The sequence below is a fragment of the Salvelinus sp. IW2-2015 genome, linkage group LG22, assembly GCF_002910315.2.
Source record: "Salvelinus sp. IW2-2015 linkage group LG22, ASM291031v2, whole genome shotgun sequence".
Lineage (NCBI taxonomy): Eukaryota > Metazoa > Chordata > Actinopteri > Salmoniformes > Salmonidae > Salvelinus > Salvelinus sp. IW2-2015.
In genome coordinates this window covers 30,712,295-30,727,473 of record NC_036862.1, presented here as the reverse complement: position 1 = coordinate 30,727,473, position 15,179 = coordinate 30,712,295, and the positions used below count along the sequence as shown (strand labels likewise).

General features: G+C 45.3%; 1 protein-coding gene and 1 pseudogene across 1 annotated transcript; one reads left to right on the top strand and one right to left on the bottom strand.

Moving 5' to 3' along the window:
- Positions 1 to 15,179, bottom strand: part of LOC111949596 (neurofibromin-like) — a 95,969-nt pseudogene that overhangs the window by 17,220 nt on the left and 63,570 nt on the right.
- LOC111949594 (uncharacterized) lies at positions 4,070 to 14,466 on the top strand. Its single transcript, XM_023966894.2, has 3 exons — positions 4,070 to 4,380; positions 11,483 to 11,726; positions 12,616 to 14,466. Exon 3 carries the CDS (start codon positions 12,628 to 12,630, stop codon positions 13,243 to 13,245), a length of 618 nt encoding a protein of 205 aa, XP_023822662.1. The 5' UTR covers positions 4,070 to 4,380; positions 11,483 to 11,726; positions 12,616 to 12,627; the 3' UTR covers positions 13,246 to 14,466.

Below are 15,179 nucleotides of genomic sequence, written 5' to 3'. Positions count from 1 at the left end.
TCAGACTGTCATCTTATGAATTTGTTTCTTGGTTAGTGACTATAATATTTTATTTAGTCGAATAGTGATAGCTACTGACGCAGGGAAAAACTGTTGGGAGTGAAAAAATCCTCTCCTTTGCTAACGTGTTAGCTAATAGATTTACATATTGTGTCTTCCTGTAAAACATTTTAAAAATCTGAAATGGTGGCTTTATTCACAAACCTGTATCTTTCATCTGGTGTCTTGGACTTGTATTTAATGATATTTAGATGCTACAAGTTACTTGTGACCTATGCTAGCTATGCTAATCAGTGGGGGTGGGTGCTACGGATCAGGTTGGTGACTCGTGAGAAGTTAACAATGCTAACAATACTTTCTCCTCACCTCACACTTTCCAAATGCCAATGTTTTGTTATACAGCTCATGAAGTACAGTTCATCACCTTCTCACCCCGTCTCCGTCTCAGGCTTCTCACCTAACGTTACCTCTTCGTTATCGTTCAGGGACGCGCTGGTTAACTGGCAAGCTGCCTTTCCACCTCTCTGTCTTGGTCTTTCCAGAGTGGTCGCTGATGCTGTAACTAGCAAGTTTGTTGTTCTTCTCTCTTCAGTCGCGCGCTGATGCTGTAACTAGCGAGTTGGTTGTCTCTTCTCTCTTCGTCGCGTGCTGGCTGCATTCTGTTATGTGAACGATTGGCTGAGCCTTGGATACAGCCAGTATTGCTCCAAACGCGCATCACTCGTTCGCTTACAGCCAGTAGTGATCCAAAGCCCCCCCTCACCTTCCCTCCCAAAACATTTCTCATCGGAGTTTGTTTGTCTTTGGTGTCTTATGTCTGTGTGTGGTGCCTGTTGCTGTCTGTGTGGGGTGCCGTTGTCTGTCTGTCTGTGTGTGGGTGCCTGTCTGTCTGTCTGTGTGTGGGTGCCGTCTGTGTGTGGTGCCTGTCTGTGCTGTCTGTGTGTTGTGTGTACGGCTGTCTGTCTGTGTGTGTGTCTGTGTGTGTTGTGTGTGACGGCTGTCTCTTGTCTGTGTGTGTGTGTTGTGTGTGGTGTGTGTTGTGTGTGTGTTGTGTGTGTTGTGTGGTCTTGTGTGTTGTGTTTACGTGTGTCTGTCTCTTGTGCTCCTGTGTGTGTGTGTTGTTGTGTGTGGTGTGTGTGTGGTGTGTGTCTCTCTGTGTGTGTGTCTCTCTCTGTGTGTGTGTGTGTGTCTCTGTCTCTCTCTCTGTCTGTGTGTGTGTGGTGTATGTCTGTCTGTCTGGTGTGTGCTGCTCGGTGTGTGTGTGTTTCCGTGTGTGTCTGTCTCCTCTGTGGTGTGTGTGTGTGTGTGTGTGTGTGCTCGTGTGTGTGTGTGTCTCTGTGTGTGTGTGTGTCGCTGTGTGTGTGTGTTGTGGTGTGTGTGTTGTGTGTGTTGTTGTGTGTGTGTGTGTGTTGTGTGTGTGTGTGTGTGTTGTGTTGTGTGGGTGTGTGTGTGTGGGTGTGTGTCACCTTGTCATTGAAAATCTCAGGCTGTCCAGAAGTGTTAGGTTTGCTCTAGCAGCCGATCCCAGCAGAGTACAGGTTGACTTCATCCAGCTGCAGCACAGCCACAGCCACCCAGAACACTGCCTTGTGCATGGGGGAGTCCTGGAGAAACACGGGTTATAACCATCAGGTTACACACATTAAATACGGGAACAGCACTAAGCACATTAACAAAGAACAAATCTAGCCGTGCTCCAATTCCAAATTGTTATTAAAAAACACGAACCAACAACTTACAGCTGGGTTCTTTATTTGAATAGTAGAACACAAGCATTTTGCTGCACCTGCGATAACATCTGCAATTCTGTGTATGTGACCAATACACTTTGATTTGACAAGCAGTAGACCACAGACGATCACATGATGTATTGCATGTGTTCTGTGTTTGCGGTTTGTATACCTTGTTGAGAAGGGGCTGCAGCTTAGTCAGAGCGATGACTGTGGCCTCAATCAACACCTGGCTGTTGTAGTTATCAGGTCCCTTTAAGCAGCTCTCCAGCCCCTGTGGAGGAAGAGAAGAGGCATTAGTAGAGAATGAACACCGGAGTGAAAGAGAGGTGGTGGGGTGAGAGAAAGAAAGAAAGGAAGGAGAGAGAGCAGGAGAGGGAGAAAGAGAGAGAGGAAGGAAATAAAGTGAGAGGGAGAGCGAGAGTAGCGGGGAAGAGATGAAGAGGGAGAGAGTATTTCATAGTATTCATTACGTTAAGCTAGTGGATTAGAGGGTTGGTGCACTCACAAACACTCAGATCGCTGCATAATGCAGATAAGAGCCCACAGGCAGCCTGTACGGACTCAGCTAAGGAAAGGTAAAATACACTCAACACCACCCCTCAATGTGTGTGTGTGTGTGTGTGTGTGTGTGTCAATTCTGGAAGATGGAGTTGCTCATGCCAACTCCGCACTCCAACAGCCTGTGTGTGTGTGTGTAGACCCACCCGGTCTATGCTGAGCAGGGGGCTGGCCTTGCTGAGGATCCTGATGATCTGTTTGATCTGGCCGTGGGTCACCCTCTTACTGATGCAGCCAAACACCACCAGGGCTCTGGGCTGCAGGGACGGGTTGTACTGGAACGCAAACCTGGTGGACGACATAGGTGGCATTTGAGATGTGCACAAAAGAGTGTGTATATATATATTCAGTGATAGTGGTGAAAATGAACAACATACTTCTGAGCCAGCTCGGTCCACTGGTCCAGCCACTTACACACTGAGATGTCCCTCATGCACGCCTTTCAGGAGAGAACACATTCAGTCAGACATTGGGATTTTGCATGTATTCTGGACATTATACTGTATACATTAAGCACAATATATCAAGTAATGTGCGTGTCTCCCTCACCTCCATGATCTCCAGCAGGGCCTCAGTGACGGTCTCCAGGGAGGAGAGGGCGAAGGTCTCCCTCTCGTAGGAGCCGGGGGAGAAGGAGCGGTCGCGGTAGCTGGAGCGGAAGGCGATGACTGCAGCAGACTTGACCTTACTGATGCCAAACAGCAGGTAGAACTTAGGCAGGGAGAACTCTGTCAGGCTCAGCCTCAGGACCTGCTTGGTCTCCTCTGGAAGAGATCATGACAAGAGGAGAAGATGACTTGTTGCTCTTCTGAAAGAGAAACCCTGAATGCTGATATCTATAGCAAATAAAAAGAACACAGAAATATACCTCTATTGAAGCAGTTTCATGGTTCACTAAGTGCTGTGTTTACGTTAGGTCTCTCAATTACATCTTGAATGATCAGGGAATGTATGCCGTTAACTACAGATGGTATATAGTCTGCAGGGTAGATATGGTGTGCTTCCTCACCTCTGAAGTTGAGCTGGGAGCAGGTGCAGAGAGAGTGGATTATGTTGATGACCAGGCCGTGTGTGGAGGCGCGGAGGGACAGGGGTCCGGTGGCCACCAGCAGAGTGACCACGTGGAACAGGTAGGGCAGGTGAGCTGCTACGTCCAGAGAGTTGTTGAAGGACAACATCAGCATGTAACGGGCCAGGATGGCGATGTCATCCCACATCAGGTGCTGCTCCAGGGTGGGCGTGGGAGACAGGCACGTCTTATCGATGATCTTACACATCCGGCCAATCACCTGGTCAGATGGTGTGTGGAGATAACCAATCATTATGAGGTATTGAAAAGGTAGTCAGTGATATGACATCATATACTTTGTGTTTAGAGACAACTTTTTGCTTACTGATGATGTTAACATCAACAGAATGAATATCTGCCAAGGGCACCATCTGTTTGGGTTATAGTATTTTAAAATCAGTATCCCTAAACAAACTTCAGATGCATTTTTGGATGTTAGCATAATAGGAGGCAGAGAGAAGATGGCAGGGATTAGATGGGTAAGTCAAACATCATTGGCTCAAGCCTCGGGTGACAAATAGGCCAAAGGGACCAGACAAACTACCCTTTGTCCCCAATAGCTGGCCTGTCATGACATCAGTATTGGCTGGGCTGGAACATGCCAACCAAACAATGCCCACCCTGATGGATCACGTGTACATTAAGACGACTATATCAGAACACACAAACCCTACAAATTACAAATCAAATGTGAAGCTTAAAGTCATTGATTAGTCACTTAAATAGATGTAAATGACTAAGATGGATGCTGTGATACTTCAACTAAAAGAGCACTGTGTTTACCGTTCCTTAGCAAAACATCTTCACAATGATCACCATTCACTGCCATGCTTTACAGTGTCTGCCTTAATAGGAGCGAGGGCCTGGCTTACTATTGTCTGCCTGGGCTCTGAGGGTTTGTGTGTTTCTATCTCAGTAAGAGGGACAATTGGGATAAACAGCTCACAGATGGACATTGAGTTGATGATTCGGTCAGTTTGGATTATGTAAGTGGAGAGAAGTCGTAACTAAACTAAATTGGTAAGTATTAATCAATTTAAATGTAAATGTTGTTTTTTGGAGGACATTTTAGATGAATACGTGTTGTCTGGGACAAAGTGTATCTTCATATCATACTAAAACGGTCTGCAAAATAATATTGATAACACAGGAATATGTCTTTGCTTAATCCAAAATTATGATTTCGAAAATCTCTCTTGGGACTGTTAGGCCGTGATTAATATTCTAACCGTTTTTTACTAAAGTTTAATTTGAGTTAGTGACATTGTGAAGTTTTTGAGAGGAAAGTGGCCACCGACCAGAGGGTTCATTGAGGACAAGGACGTCATCCATGTTTGGATACAGGGCTTGACACGGGGGAGTACTTGCTGTGTTAGCATGAGACTGACACAGAGGAGTGTTCCCAGTGCAGGAACGCTAGCCTATCCATGTTACCCTGTCATTATTAACATGACAAGAACCTGTTAGCCATTTGTCCATTAAACTGTTGGCCCAGTTAGCATGTGTTAGCCTCATAAACTAGCTAAAAGTGTCGATACCCACCTTGCTGGAGACCAGTTTGACATTCCCTGAGGCCAGAGCCACAGCCGTGTCGGCCATGACCTCAGCCTTGATGGAGCCCAGGCCTCCTGTAGCGCTGGTCTTGATGAAGCTGTCCAACACCACGTCCAGCAGGTCCGTTATCTGAGGGCAGAGGTCACAGGTCACATACAATCTGAGTTGCATTCAGTTGGGCTAAACGTTAGGGACTGTTCAGAAATAAATACATTATGTAGAATTGACAGGTCACAAAATCAGACACAAGGAACTGCCTTTCTCCCCACAGTGCTCACTTGTTCACCACCCCGAAAATATTTAAAAGAAATGGGTTGGGTGTGAAAGATACTCTACCATGAGTTCAGAACATATTGTTTGTTTTCTATGGAGATAGCTATATTCAGATGACTATATTGCAGTCATTTGAGACAAGCAATGAAACTTTTAGAACATAGATAATGATATTTAGGAAGAACACTTTCAATCCCAGAGTTGTCATTTCAATACCTTCAATAAAAAAAATAAAAAAATGTTTATATTGACAAACACTGGCTATGATTCGGCATGTTGGATTCATAAACCATTCCCTGTGCCTATAAAAATGCAAAAGGTCCCACCCTATCTTCTACCTGACTGCCTCCCATCTCTGTCAGCCTACATTTCTGAGAAAGCCAACATGGGCAGTTTTTATTTGGTTGGAGAAATTTAACAGTACATTAAGCAAACATGTGCACTCTAAGATAAGTGTTTGACTAAAATGTAACTAAGTGTCAAACAACTGGTATGTATGCATACGTGAGTGTTTGAGAGCGAGTGTGTGTGTGGCGACTCTCACCTGGCCGAGGCTGCCCCAGATCTTGGCCTGTATAGAGGGGTACATTTGCTTCTCGTTGATGGTCATGGTGATGAGCTTATCCAAGATGGCGCTGACACGCTGGCGCTTGGCGTCGTCATTGTGCTTACAGAACCTCACCAGGTTGAGCAGCCAGGGGGTCATGTACTCCAGACACAAGTGCTTCAGCTCAATACCTAAACACACACACACAGAATCAGAGGTTGGATAACACCAGCTCCTCTGTTGTTGCTACAGTGTTGAGGGACAGAGGTTGGATAACACCAGCTCCTCTGTTGTTGCTACAGTGTTGAAGGGACAGAGGTTGGATAACACAGCAGCTCCGTCTGTTGTTGCTACAGTGTTTGAGGGGACAGAGGTTGGATTAACACCAGCTCCTCTGTTGTTGCTTTAACGAGTGTTGAGGACAGAGGTGGCTAACACCAGCCTCTGTTGTTGCTACAGTGTTGAGGGCAGAGGTTGCTAACACCAGCTCCTCTGTTGTTGCTACAGTTTGTTGAGGAACAGAAGGTTGGCTAACACCAGCTTCGCTCTTGTTGTTGCTACAGTGTTGAGGGACAGAGGTTGGCTAACACTCACTCCTCTGTTGTTGCTACAGTGTTGAGGGACAGAGGTTGGATAACACCAGCTCCTCTGTTGTTGCTACAGTGTTGAGGGACAGAGGTTGGAAACACAGCTCCTCTGTTGTTGCTACACCGTGTTGAGAACAGAGGTTGGCTAACACCAGCTCCTCTGTTGTTGCTACAGTGTTGAGGAGACAGAGGTTGGCAATAACCACCAGCTCGTCTTGTTGTTGCTACAGTGTTGAGGGACAGAGGTTGGATAACACCAGCTCCTCTGTTGTTGCTACAGTGTTTGAGGACAGAGGTTGGATAACACCAGCTCCTCTGTTGTTGCTACAGTGTTGGAGGACAGAGGTTGGATAACACCAGCTCCTCTGTAGTTGCTACAGTGTTGAGGGACAGAGGTTGGATAACACAGCTCCTCTGTTGTTGCTACAGTTTGAGGGACAGAGGTTGGATAACACCAGCTCCTCTTGTGTTGCACATGTTGTTGAGGGACAGAGGTTGGATAACACCAGCTCCTCTGTTGTTGCTACAGTTGTTGAGGACAGAGGTTGGAATAACACCAGCTCCTCTGTTGTTGCTACAGTGTTGAGGGACAGAGGTTGGATAACACCAGCTCCTCTGTTGTTGCTACAGTGTTGAGGAACAGAGATTGGCGTGTGGATGACACCCACACTGAAAGCTCCAGAGCCACGGCTCAATGCACACTGATGGATAAGGCAATCAAACAGTTCCCCCACAAATGCATTTGTGTGTTGAGAGAAAGTAAGAGTTTCAGCCTGTAAAAGAGAAAGTGGGCGAGTGGGTGTGACTGAGAAAAGTGAGAACGAGTGAGAGGGCATCTTTTGGAATTCATTTCAGTCAATGCATTTGTGAGTATGTGTGTTTCTGTGCATTCGTGTTCTAGACTCACTAGACTTGCTGAAGCCGGAAATGCACTCCTCCAGGAACTCCAGGGTGAGGTGTGGTTCGTTGGCGGCTAGCGTCTTGCTGATGGAGACTATGAAGAGGGTGTTGTTGGCAGGGATACACAGGCCTGAGGTCTCCAGCAGCTGGCCCTCGATCTTCAGGTTGAAGGTGCAGGTTAAGGCACACAGCAGGTTGTAGGCTGCAGACCTGTAGAGGGGACAGTTAGCTATTATATTCCATTTCCAATCAGGAAGTTGGTTGAAGAAGTTGTAAATCAATTGTTGTATTTAGCTACTGCTCATATTTAAGAGATCCCGCTACACCAAGACCTGCTCTGATTCACCCCCACCGAGATATCCACGGGACTACATTTCCCAGAATCCACTAGAGGCTAGAGTGTTTAGCCATGTTGAATGTCTGACCTGAGGCTGGGGTCGGAGCTGCCAAGGTTGAGCAGGGCGAGGTTCAGCAGGGTACCCGGCACATCTTTGGGCCTGATCTTGGTGTGCTGGGGGATGGAGTCTGGCTGTGACAGCTCCCAGCGCGTCCTGATGTGGATGATGGACTGGACGATGGCATCACACTCCTGGTGCATGAAGGTGAGGGGTGTGCCCTGGTTGGCCATGGTCAGGGTGAACTGGGTCTCGTCCACCAGGCAGATCTCCTCGACCTCAGAGGCATAGTACACATCGTTGAGGAACACGGACTGGCCCAGGACACGGGTACGCTCTGCTGACGTCACCTGGACGGCCGTGGAGCCCACCTGGGATAATAGGGAGGGTTGTTGTTGAGATAAAAGTGCGTACATGTCAACAATGACAACACAGACCAGCTGTCTCATGTTGCTACACACAGCAGGACTCAACAGCCAATCAATTCAACCTTCTACTTTCCCTTTGGCAACAAACTAATCTATATAAATTGATTGAGGCCCAGAGAAGTAAAAATCGGGATTTTCCTGTGTTATATATAAACTCAGCAAAAAAAGAAATGTCCTCTCACTGTCAACTGCATTTATTTTCAGCAAACTTAACATGTGTAAATATTTGTATGATCATAAGATTCAACAACTGAGACGTAAACTGAACAAGTTCCACAGACATGTGACGAACAGAAATGGAATAATGTGTCCCTGAACAAATGGGAGGTCAAAATCAAAAGTAACAGTCAATGCAGCTGGTGACAACACCAGATACTAAGTACTGCAGTGCATCTCCTCATGGACTGCACCAGATTTGCCAGTTCTTGCTGTGAGATGTTACCCCACTCTTCCACCAAGGTACCTGCTAGTTCCCGGACATTTCTGCGGGGAATGGCCCTAGCCCTCACCCTCCAATCCAACAGGTCCCAGACGTGCTCAATGGGATTGAGATCCAGGCTCTTTGCTGGCAATGGCAGAACACTGACATTACTGTCTTGCAGTAATTACGCACAGCGTTGAGATTGCCTGCAATGACAACAAGCTCAGTCCGATGATGCTGTGACACACCGCCCCAGACCATGACGAACCCTCCACCTCCAAATCGATCCCGCTCCAGAGTACAGGCCTCGGTGTAAAGCTCATGCCTTCGACAATAAAAGCGAATCCGACATCACCCCTGGTGAAACAAAACCGCGACTCATCAGTGAAGAGCACTTCTTGCCAGTCCTGTCTGGTCCAGCGACGGTGGGTTTGTGCCCATAGGCCACGTTGTTGTCAGTGATGTCTGGTGAAGACCTGCCTTACAACAGGCCTACAAGCCCTCAGTCCAGCCTCTTCTCAGGCTATTGCGGACAGTCTGAGCACTGATGGAGGGATTGTGCTTCCTGGTGTAACTCGGGCAGCTGTTGTTACCATCTTGTACTTGTCCTGCAGGTGTGATGTTCGGATGTACCGATCTGTGCAGGTGTTGTTACACGTGGTCTGCCACTGCGAGGACAATCAGCTGTCCATCCTGTAGCGTTGTCTTAGGCATCTCACAGTACGGACATTGCAATTTATTGCCCTGGCCACATCTGCAGTCCTCATGCCTCCTTGCAGCATACCTAAGGCACGTTCACGCAGATGAGCAGGGACCTTGGCCGTCTTTCTTTTGGTGTTTTTCATTGTCAGTAGAAAGGCCTCTTTAGCGTCCTAAGTTTTCATAATTGTGTTCTTAATTGCCTACCGTCTGTAAGCTGTTAGTGTCTTAACGACCGTTTCACAGGTGCATGTTAATTAATTGTTTATGGTTCATTGGACAAGCATGGGAAACAGTGTTTAAACCCTTTACAATAAAGATCTGGATTTTTACAAATTATCTTTGAAAGACCGGGTCCTGAAAAAGGAACGTTTCTTTTTTTGCTGAGTTTATAAAAATATGTATATTTCTACACTGAGGTTGGAATAACACTGTAAAATTGTGAAAATGATGAAGCCCTTTTAATGCAAGAGCTGTTTGAAAAGACTACCTGAAATTTCAGCCTGTTTTGTTGCGATGGAGATGTGACCTTACCATGCTGTAAATTAGTTCATAGACCAACAAGAGTTCCAAAACTCTGCCAATAATTTCAGTTGTTTTCCCCTGCCCACTTGGACCACTCCCAGACAGTTCTATCAAAATGAATGCTGAGAACTTGCCCTTCGCTAAGATTTTTTTTTGACAATATATATATATTTTTTAATTACTTTTACCCCTTTTCTTCCCAATTTTGTGGTATCCAATTGGTAGTTACAGTCTTGTCCCATCCCTGCAACTCCGGTAAGGACTCGGGAGAAGCGACGGTTGAGAGCCATGCGTCCTCCGAAACACGACCCTGTCAAGCTGCACTGCTTCTTGACACACTGCTTGCTTAACCCGGAAGCCAGCCTCACCAATGTGTCAGAGGTAACACAGTACAACTGGAGACCGAAGTCAGCTTGCAGGTGGTTAGCCCGCCACAAGGAGTCGCTATAGCGCGATGGGACAAGAACATCCCGGTGGGCCAAACCCTCCCCTAACCCGGACGACGCTGGGCCAATTATGCCCCGCCTCATGGGTCTCCCGGTCACAGCCGGCTGTTACACAGCCTTTGTAGTGACGCTTCAAGCACTGCCATGCAGCGCCTTAGACCACTGTGCCACTTGGGAGGCCCTTTTTGACCCTTTTAATTTAAAACAATCACAGTAAGGTACTTAATTGTACCCAGAAATTATTTGATAGAGATAAAAAAAAAACAGCTCCATTGGACCTTTGAGTAAACAATTCTCCCTGTTCCCACCTGTCCTTCATACTACCCAGTTCCCCATACCCTGTTGTCCCTGTAGGCCAGTTTGAAAGTTAGGGTTAATGCTAGGGTTACACAAGGACCACTGTGCTACTGACCTTGATGGAGACCTTGGTGTCCTTGTGGGCCAGTTTGAGGGCGTTGTGGAACACCTTGAGGTCCTCTTCCAGGGCCAGCGTGGCCGCTGGGAGTTTCTGCTGCTCTGCCTCTACGTGCTCCGCCAACCGTACCGGTGAGTCGATGAACTGCACCCGCTTGCTCCCCTTCAGGCCTGTCAGCAGCCTCTCATGGTATTTGGTGTACTCCCTCACCCATGTGTTGCAGTTGTACACGTAGACCGCCGTCACGTTCTTGTATGCGAAACCCGGGAACACCACAAACCACTTGGACAAGAAGTCTGTCTTGAAGCGGTTGCTGGGACCCACGTGGGTCAGGTCCACTATGATATCGTAGGGCTTGGCGTAGTAAGGCTTCAGGGTCAGCAGCACATGGTAGATTAGAAGATCTCCGTTGATCTGGCCTGTCTTAAACCTGCGGGAAAAGAAGGGAAAGAGAAGTTGATGCATAGGTCTGATGGAAGAGGTGGTGGTAGAAGTTGATGGATAGGTCTGATGGAAGAGGAGGTGGTAGATGTTGAGGATAGGTCTGATGGAAGAGGAGGTAGAAAGTGCACTTCTCTGTCAGCCAGGTCAACCTCTAAAAAGAAAGACCTTTACCGGTTAAATACATCCAAAAAGACACTGATATTTTCTGGTCTCTAATTTAGATAGAACAGTCTGACGGTGGAGTCATACAGTTAAAAATAGAAATTCATCCCATTCTGAAAGCACTTCATACACAATGTTTTTTTTTGTTACAGGCTCTTCTGAAATAGAGATCTGGTCTCAGCATAACCATGTCACAATAACAAAACAAAAAAAGTGAATCAACTGCAGTATTATTAGTGTCATTTACTGGTAGCTGGCAATCTCGGACTGAATTGTAGGCCTAAACTACTTTACATACACCCTTCTCTGTCTCTTTCCTCTTGCAGCATGTGAGACATCTGTATGCTGTAGCGGTGGAGGTCCAAGGAGCCTAGAAATAACTAAGTCAGAAAAAGACCCGAGGGGGGATAGGAAGTGTGTGCATCTCAAGAGGCTTGGGTCGCAGCAGGTGCTTCCTCTGACAGACACACACGCCCACCCGCTCCTTATACTGACATCTTCCTAGTCCAGTTAACCTTGCCACTCTTGCTCTCTCTCACACAAGCGCTCTAAGGCTGTGCCCTTGCCCAGGTAAGAGATGCCCATACAATATCCAACATACATTGTATTAAAAAAGGAATGACCAAATAATGTGTTTTTGTGGTAAGATTATTTTAGTGGACATCGCAATGATAACGACAAAACCATGATTTGTAAAAAAATAACTAAAAAAGGTCTATCTTATTCTGACATGTATTGTATGTTTCACCTTCCTGAAAGGTATTGCATAGAACTAACTTGCTAGAAGTTATTATTTATGGTAAAGCAAGTGTATTGGTCTACTTCAGTAACACATTGACTGATTCATTTGGAGTAAATTGTACTGTGACAGTGAGTGAAAGACTTAACTGGGCTAGTTAGATATTTTTTTAATAAATCACGTCTTGTTTTATCAGGTTAATGATAATGGCAGGGAGAAGTCATCTTTTTTTTATTTTTATAAATGAATAGATTTGCTAGACAGTTGTCCATTATTTTGACCTCCCCACATTATAATTGGAAGAGAAAGTGTAAACTATAACATAGCCCATTGCTAGAAAGGTAACTCCAAACACATTTTTACTAATAGCAGCTGCTTATCTGGTTAAACAAAGGTTAGACATGTGTTGGCAAAAATGTCCAAGTCAAGAAAGCCTACCAGCAGCCTATGTCAGAGACTCCAGTGAGTGTAATTTGCTCAATATTAGGAGTTGAGAAATAAAGTTATTAGAAAGATATTTCTAATATTTAGATATTCTCCTCTTTTTACAGTAAAAAACTAACAAAAAAAACAGCACCCTGCAATAACTCTGTGGACCTTAAGCATATGTAACTCACAATTTCTAGAATTATATTCAAACATTAACAAACCGTCACAATACAGAGACTGTTTGGTGGCATGAACAACAAAAGCTATTCTCTTCCTATCCTACCATTTCAGAGAAACTGAAGAATGGAAGGCTCCAGAATCTCTCTCCATCTTCTCTTCTTCCTTCTGATTGGACAAGCTTCACACACCAGCATTACTCAGCCTCAGACCACTAATGCCATATATCCAACTGACATAACCTCCATTACCCAAGAGGAAAACGACACCTCCAGCTCTCCCACAGAGGCCACCACGGGCTGCCTCATCAAGCCCCAGTTGGGCTTCATAGTGGTGACCTGCGCCGGGGGCCTGGTCCTATTTCTGCTCGTCTCTACTGTGGTCCTGGCCTCCCAGGTGTGCAGTCTTAGGCGCCAGGCCCGTGCCCCTCGCCCCGCCCGCAGTAACGTGGACCTGGTGAGTGGCGCGGGCTACTGGGACACGGAGCACTCTGAGGGGGGCATAGTGGGGCCCTGCGATACCAGTGTCATGTTGGAGGAGGTACGTGGGGATGGAGAAGAGGATGAAGAGCAGGGGGAAGAAGAGGAGGAGGAACGGGAGGAGGAGCAGGCAGAAGGGGTCAGGGGCCAAACGGGGGATGCGGGAACAACTGGCGAAATGGCCATGCAGATGCAGAGTTCCAGCTCCAGGGATTTGTGTCTGGAAATCCCCCAGGATCTAGAGAACATGCCCCTAGTGGTGTGAGTAGAGCATTGCATGCACTCCCTCTCCAGCCTCAGAGAGCCATGGCCTGGCTCGGAGCTGAACTTCACTCAGGCATAGATCAACAGGCCAGATCAGCTCCAGTCTTGTGCCTCAAGTCAAAACAAAGAGTATTTGTTCTTTTTATAAGTACTCCAGCTATATGTAATCAATTTTAGGAGCTTTTACATATTTGCTTTGTAAACTGCATTAATCTGATGTAATTTGGAATGATTTTGTCTCAAATTGATTTCTATAGAGAACATTTGAATAGGCTGTTGGGAGCAGGAAGACATTCATTTGAAATGATGTGCTACGAACAGCACACTACTGCCAACTGCCCAAGTTAATTACACTTACTACGAAGGCTAAGGATCTTATCCAGAGTGACTTACAGGAGCAACTAGGGTAAAGTGCCTTGCACAAGGGCATATTGACAGATTAAAAACAGTGACCTTTCGGTTACTGGCTCAATGCTCTTAACTGCCCAATTCGATCATATTAGCAGTACACTATGCCAACTTCACATAATGGCAGAGGTACTGAGAATATTTGATTAACTAAGTGTAACAAAAGGGTATTAAGCTTACATAGAAAGTATCTTTTGTTGAAGTCAAATTGAGATAATTAGTTTTGGACTGGTTGTAAACTCAACTACAATATGTAATAGAATGGAATCCCCGTCTCTATTGACACTGTTGGCTAAAAGATTCCTTCTCAGCAAACAAGCACTCAAACATTTTCTCCCATATATATAACTGAATGTGGTCGCTTCTCCCTAAGACATTAAATGTCAAACATTTTATAATTTTTGTTGTCCAATCTAAACTGTCCTGTCTACCTGTATTAAAAAATATAAGAATAAAACACACTCAAATATGCCAACATGCTAGCTCGTCAGATGTGAGTTCAGTTAAAATGATTACTTTCCACCAACATGATGTGATTCCATGCACAAATACTATACCAAAGGTAAACTTTGAACATCTTGTTGCCATCAGTGGCTGGGCACAGAGATGGCATTGGGCCTGCCAAGCCGACTTGTTACATTATTAAGTCTCCCCCTCAACTTTCACGTGTCAGTCAAGCAGTCACAGAACTCCTAACTCTTTTGTTTCCACTCCTCTCTACTAAAAGTCTAACTTCTTTTCTCTTTTCTGTAAAAACACAATATTTGTTTAAATGCCACAACCCAAATAAATGGCAGTTTTGTGAACGTGTTAATGAATGGTAGTTTTGTGAACATGTGTTAATGAATGGCATTCTTGTTTTGAATCGATGGAGTAAGAACACAAGTGTTTAGACAACAGCTTCAGAAACGGTGGACCGCAATAAATACAGGGGGTTGGATGAGTACAACGACAGCAATGAAATAGATGTGAAGTTATTCCATTACTGTAAACAAACATCCTGGCACTAGTTTAATAGGTTATATTATTATTAGGACCAAGTGTTTTAATATAGTCAATTACAGAAGTGGATCTATCAGGAAAATAGCCCCTTGGGCAGTTTAAAAAAACAATTGTTTAATTCATATAATTAACAAAATCTGTGCCCTAGATTAGGTTGACTGAAGTTGCTTTATGTTGACAAACTGTACTGAAGAACAAAGACCTGATGAAGAACCAAGGGTAAAGTCATACATTGCAATAAGGGATACTAGCTTTCACCTGGATTCACCAAGTCAGTCTACAGTGCATTCAGAAAGTATTCATACTCCTTTTCCCACATTTTATGTTACAGCCTCAATTTAAAATAGATTAAATTGAGATATTTTGTCATTGGCCGACACACAATACACCCCATGTGAAAGTGGAAATATTTGTGCAGATTTTTTACAAATTAATTAAAAATGAAACGCTGAAATGTCTTGTCAATAAGTATGGCGAAATGACCATGCAGATGCAGAGTTCCAGCTCCAGGGATTCGTGTCTGGA

What these genes read in the sequence shown, in the direction of transcription:
- LOC111949594 (XM_023966894.2), top strand. Translation starts at nt 12,628, where the DNA reads ATGGAAGGCTCCAGAATCTCTCTCCATCTTCTCTTCTTCCTTCTGATT.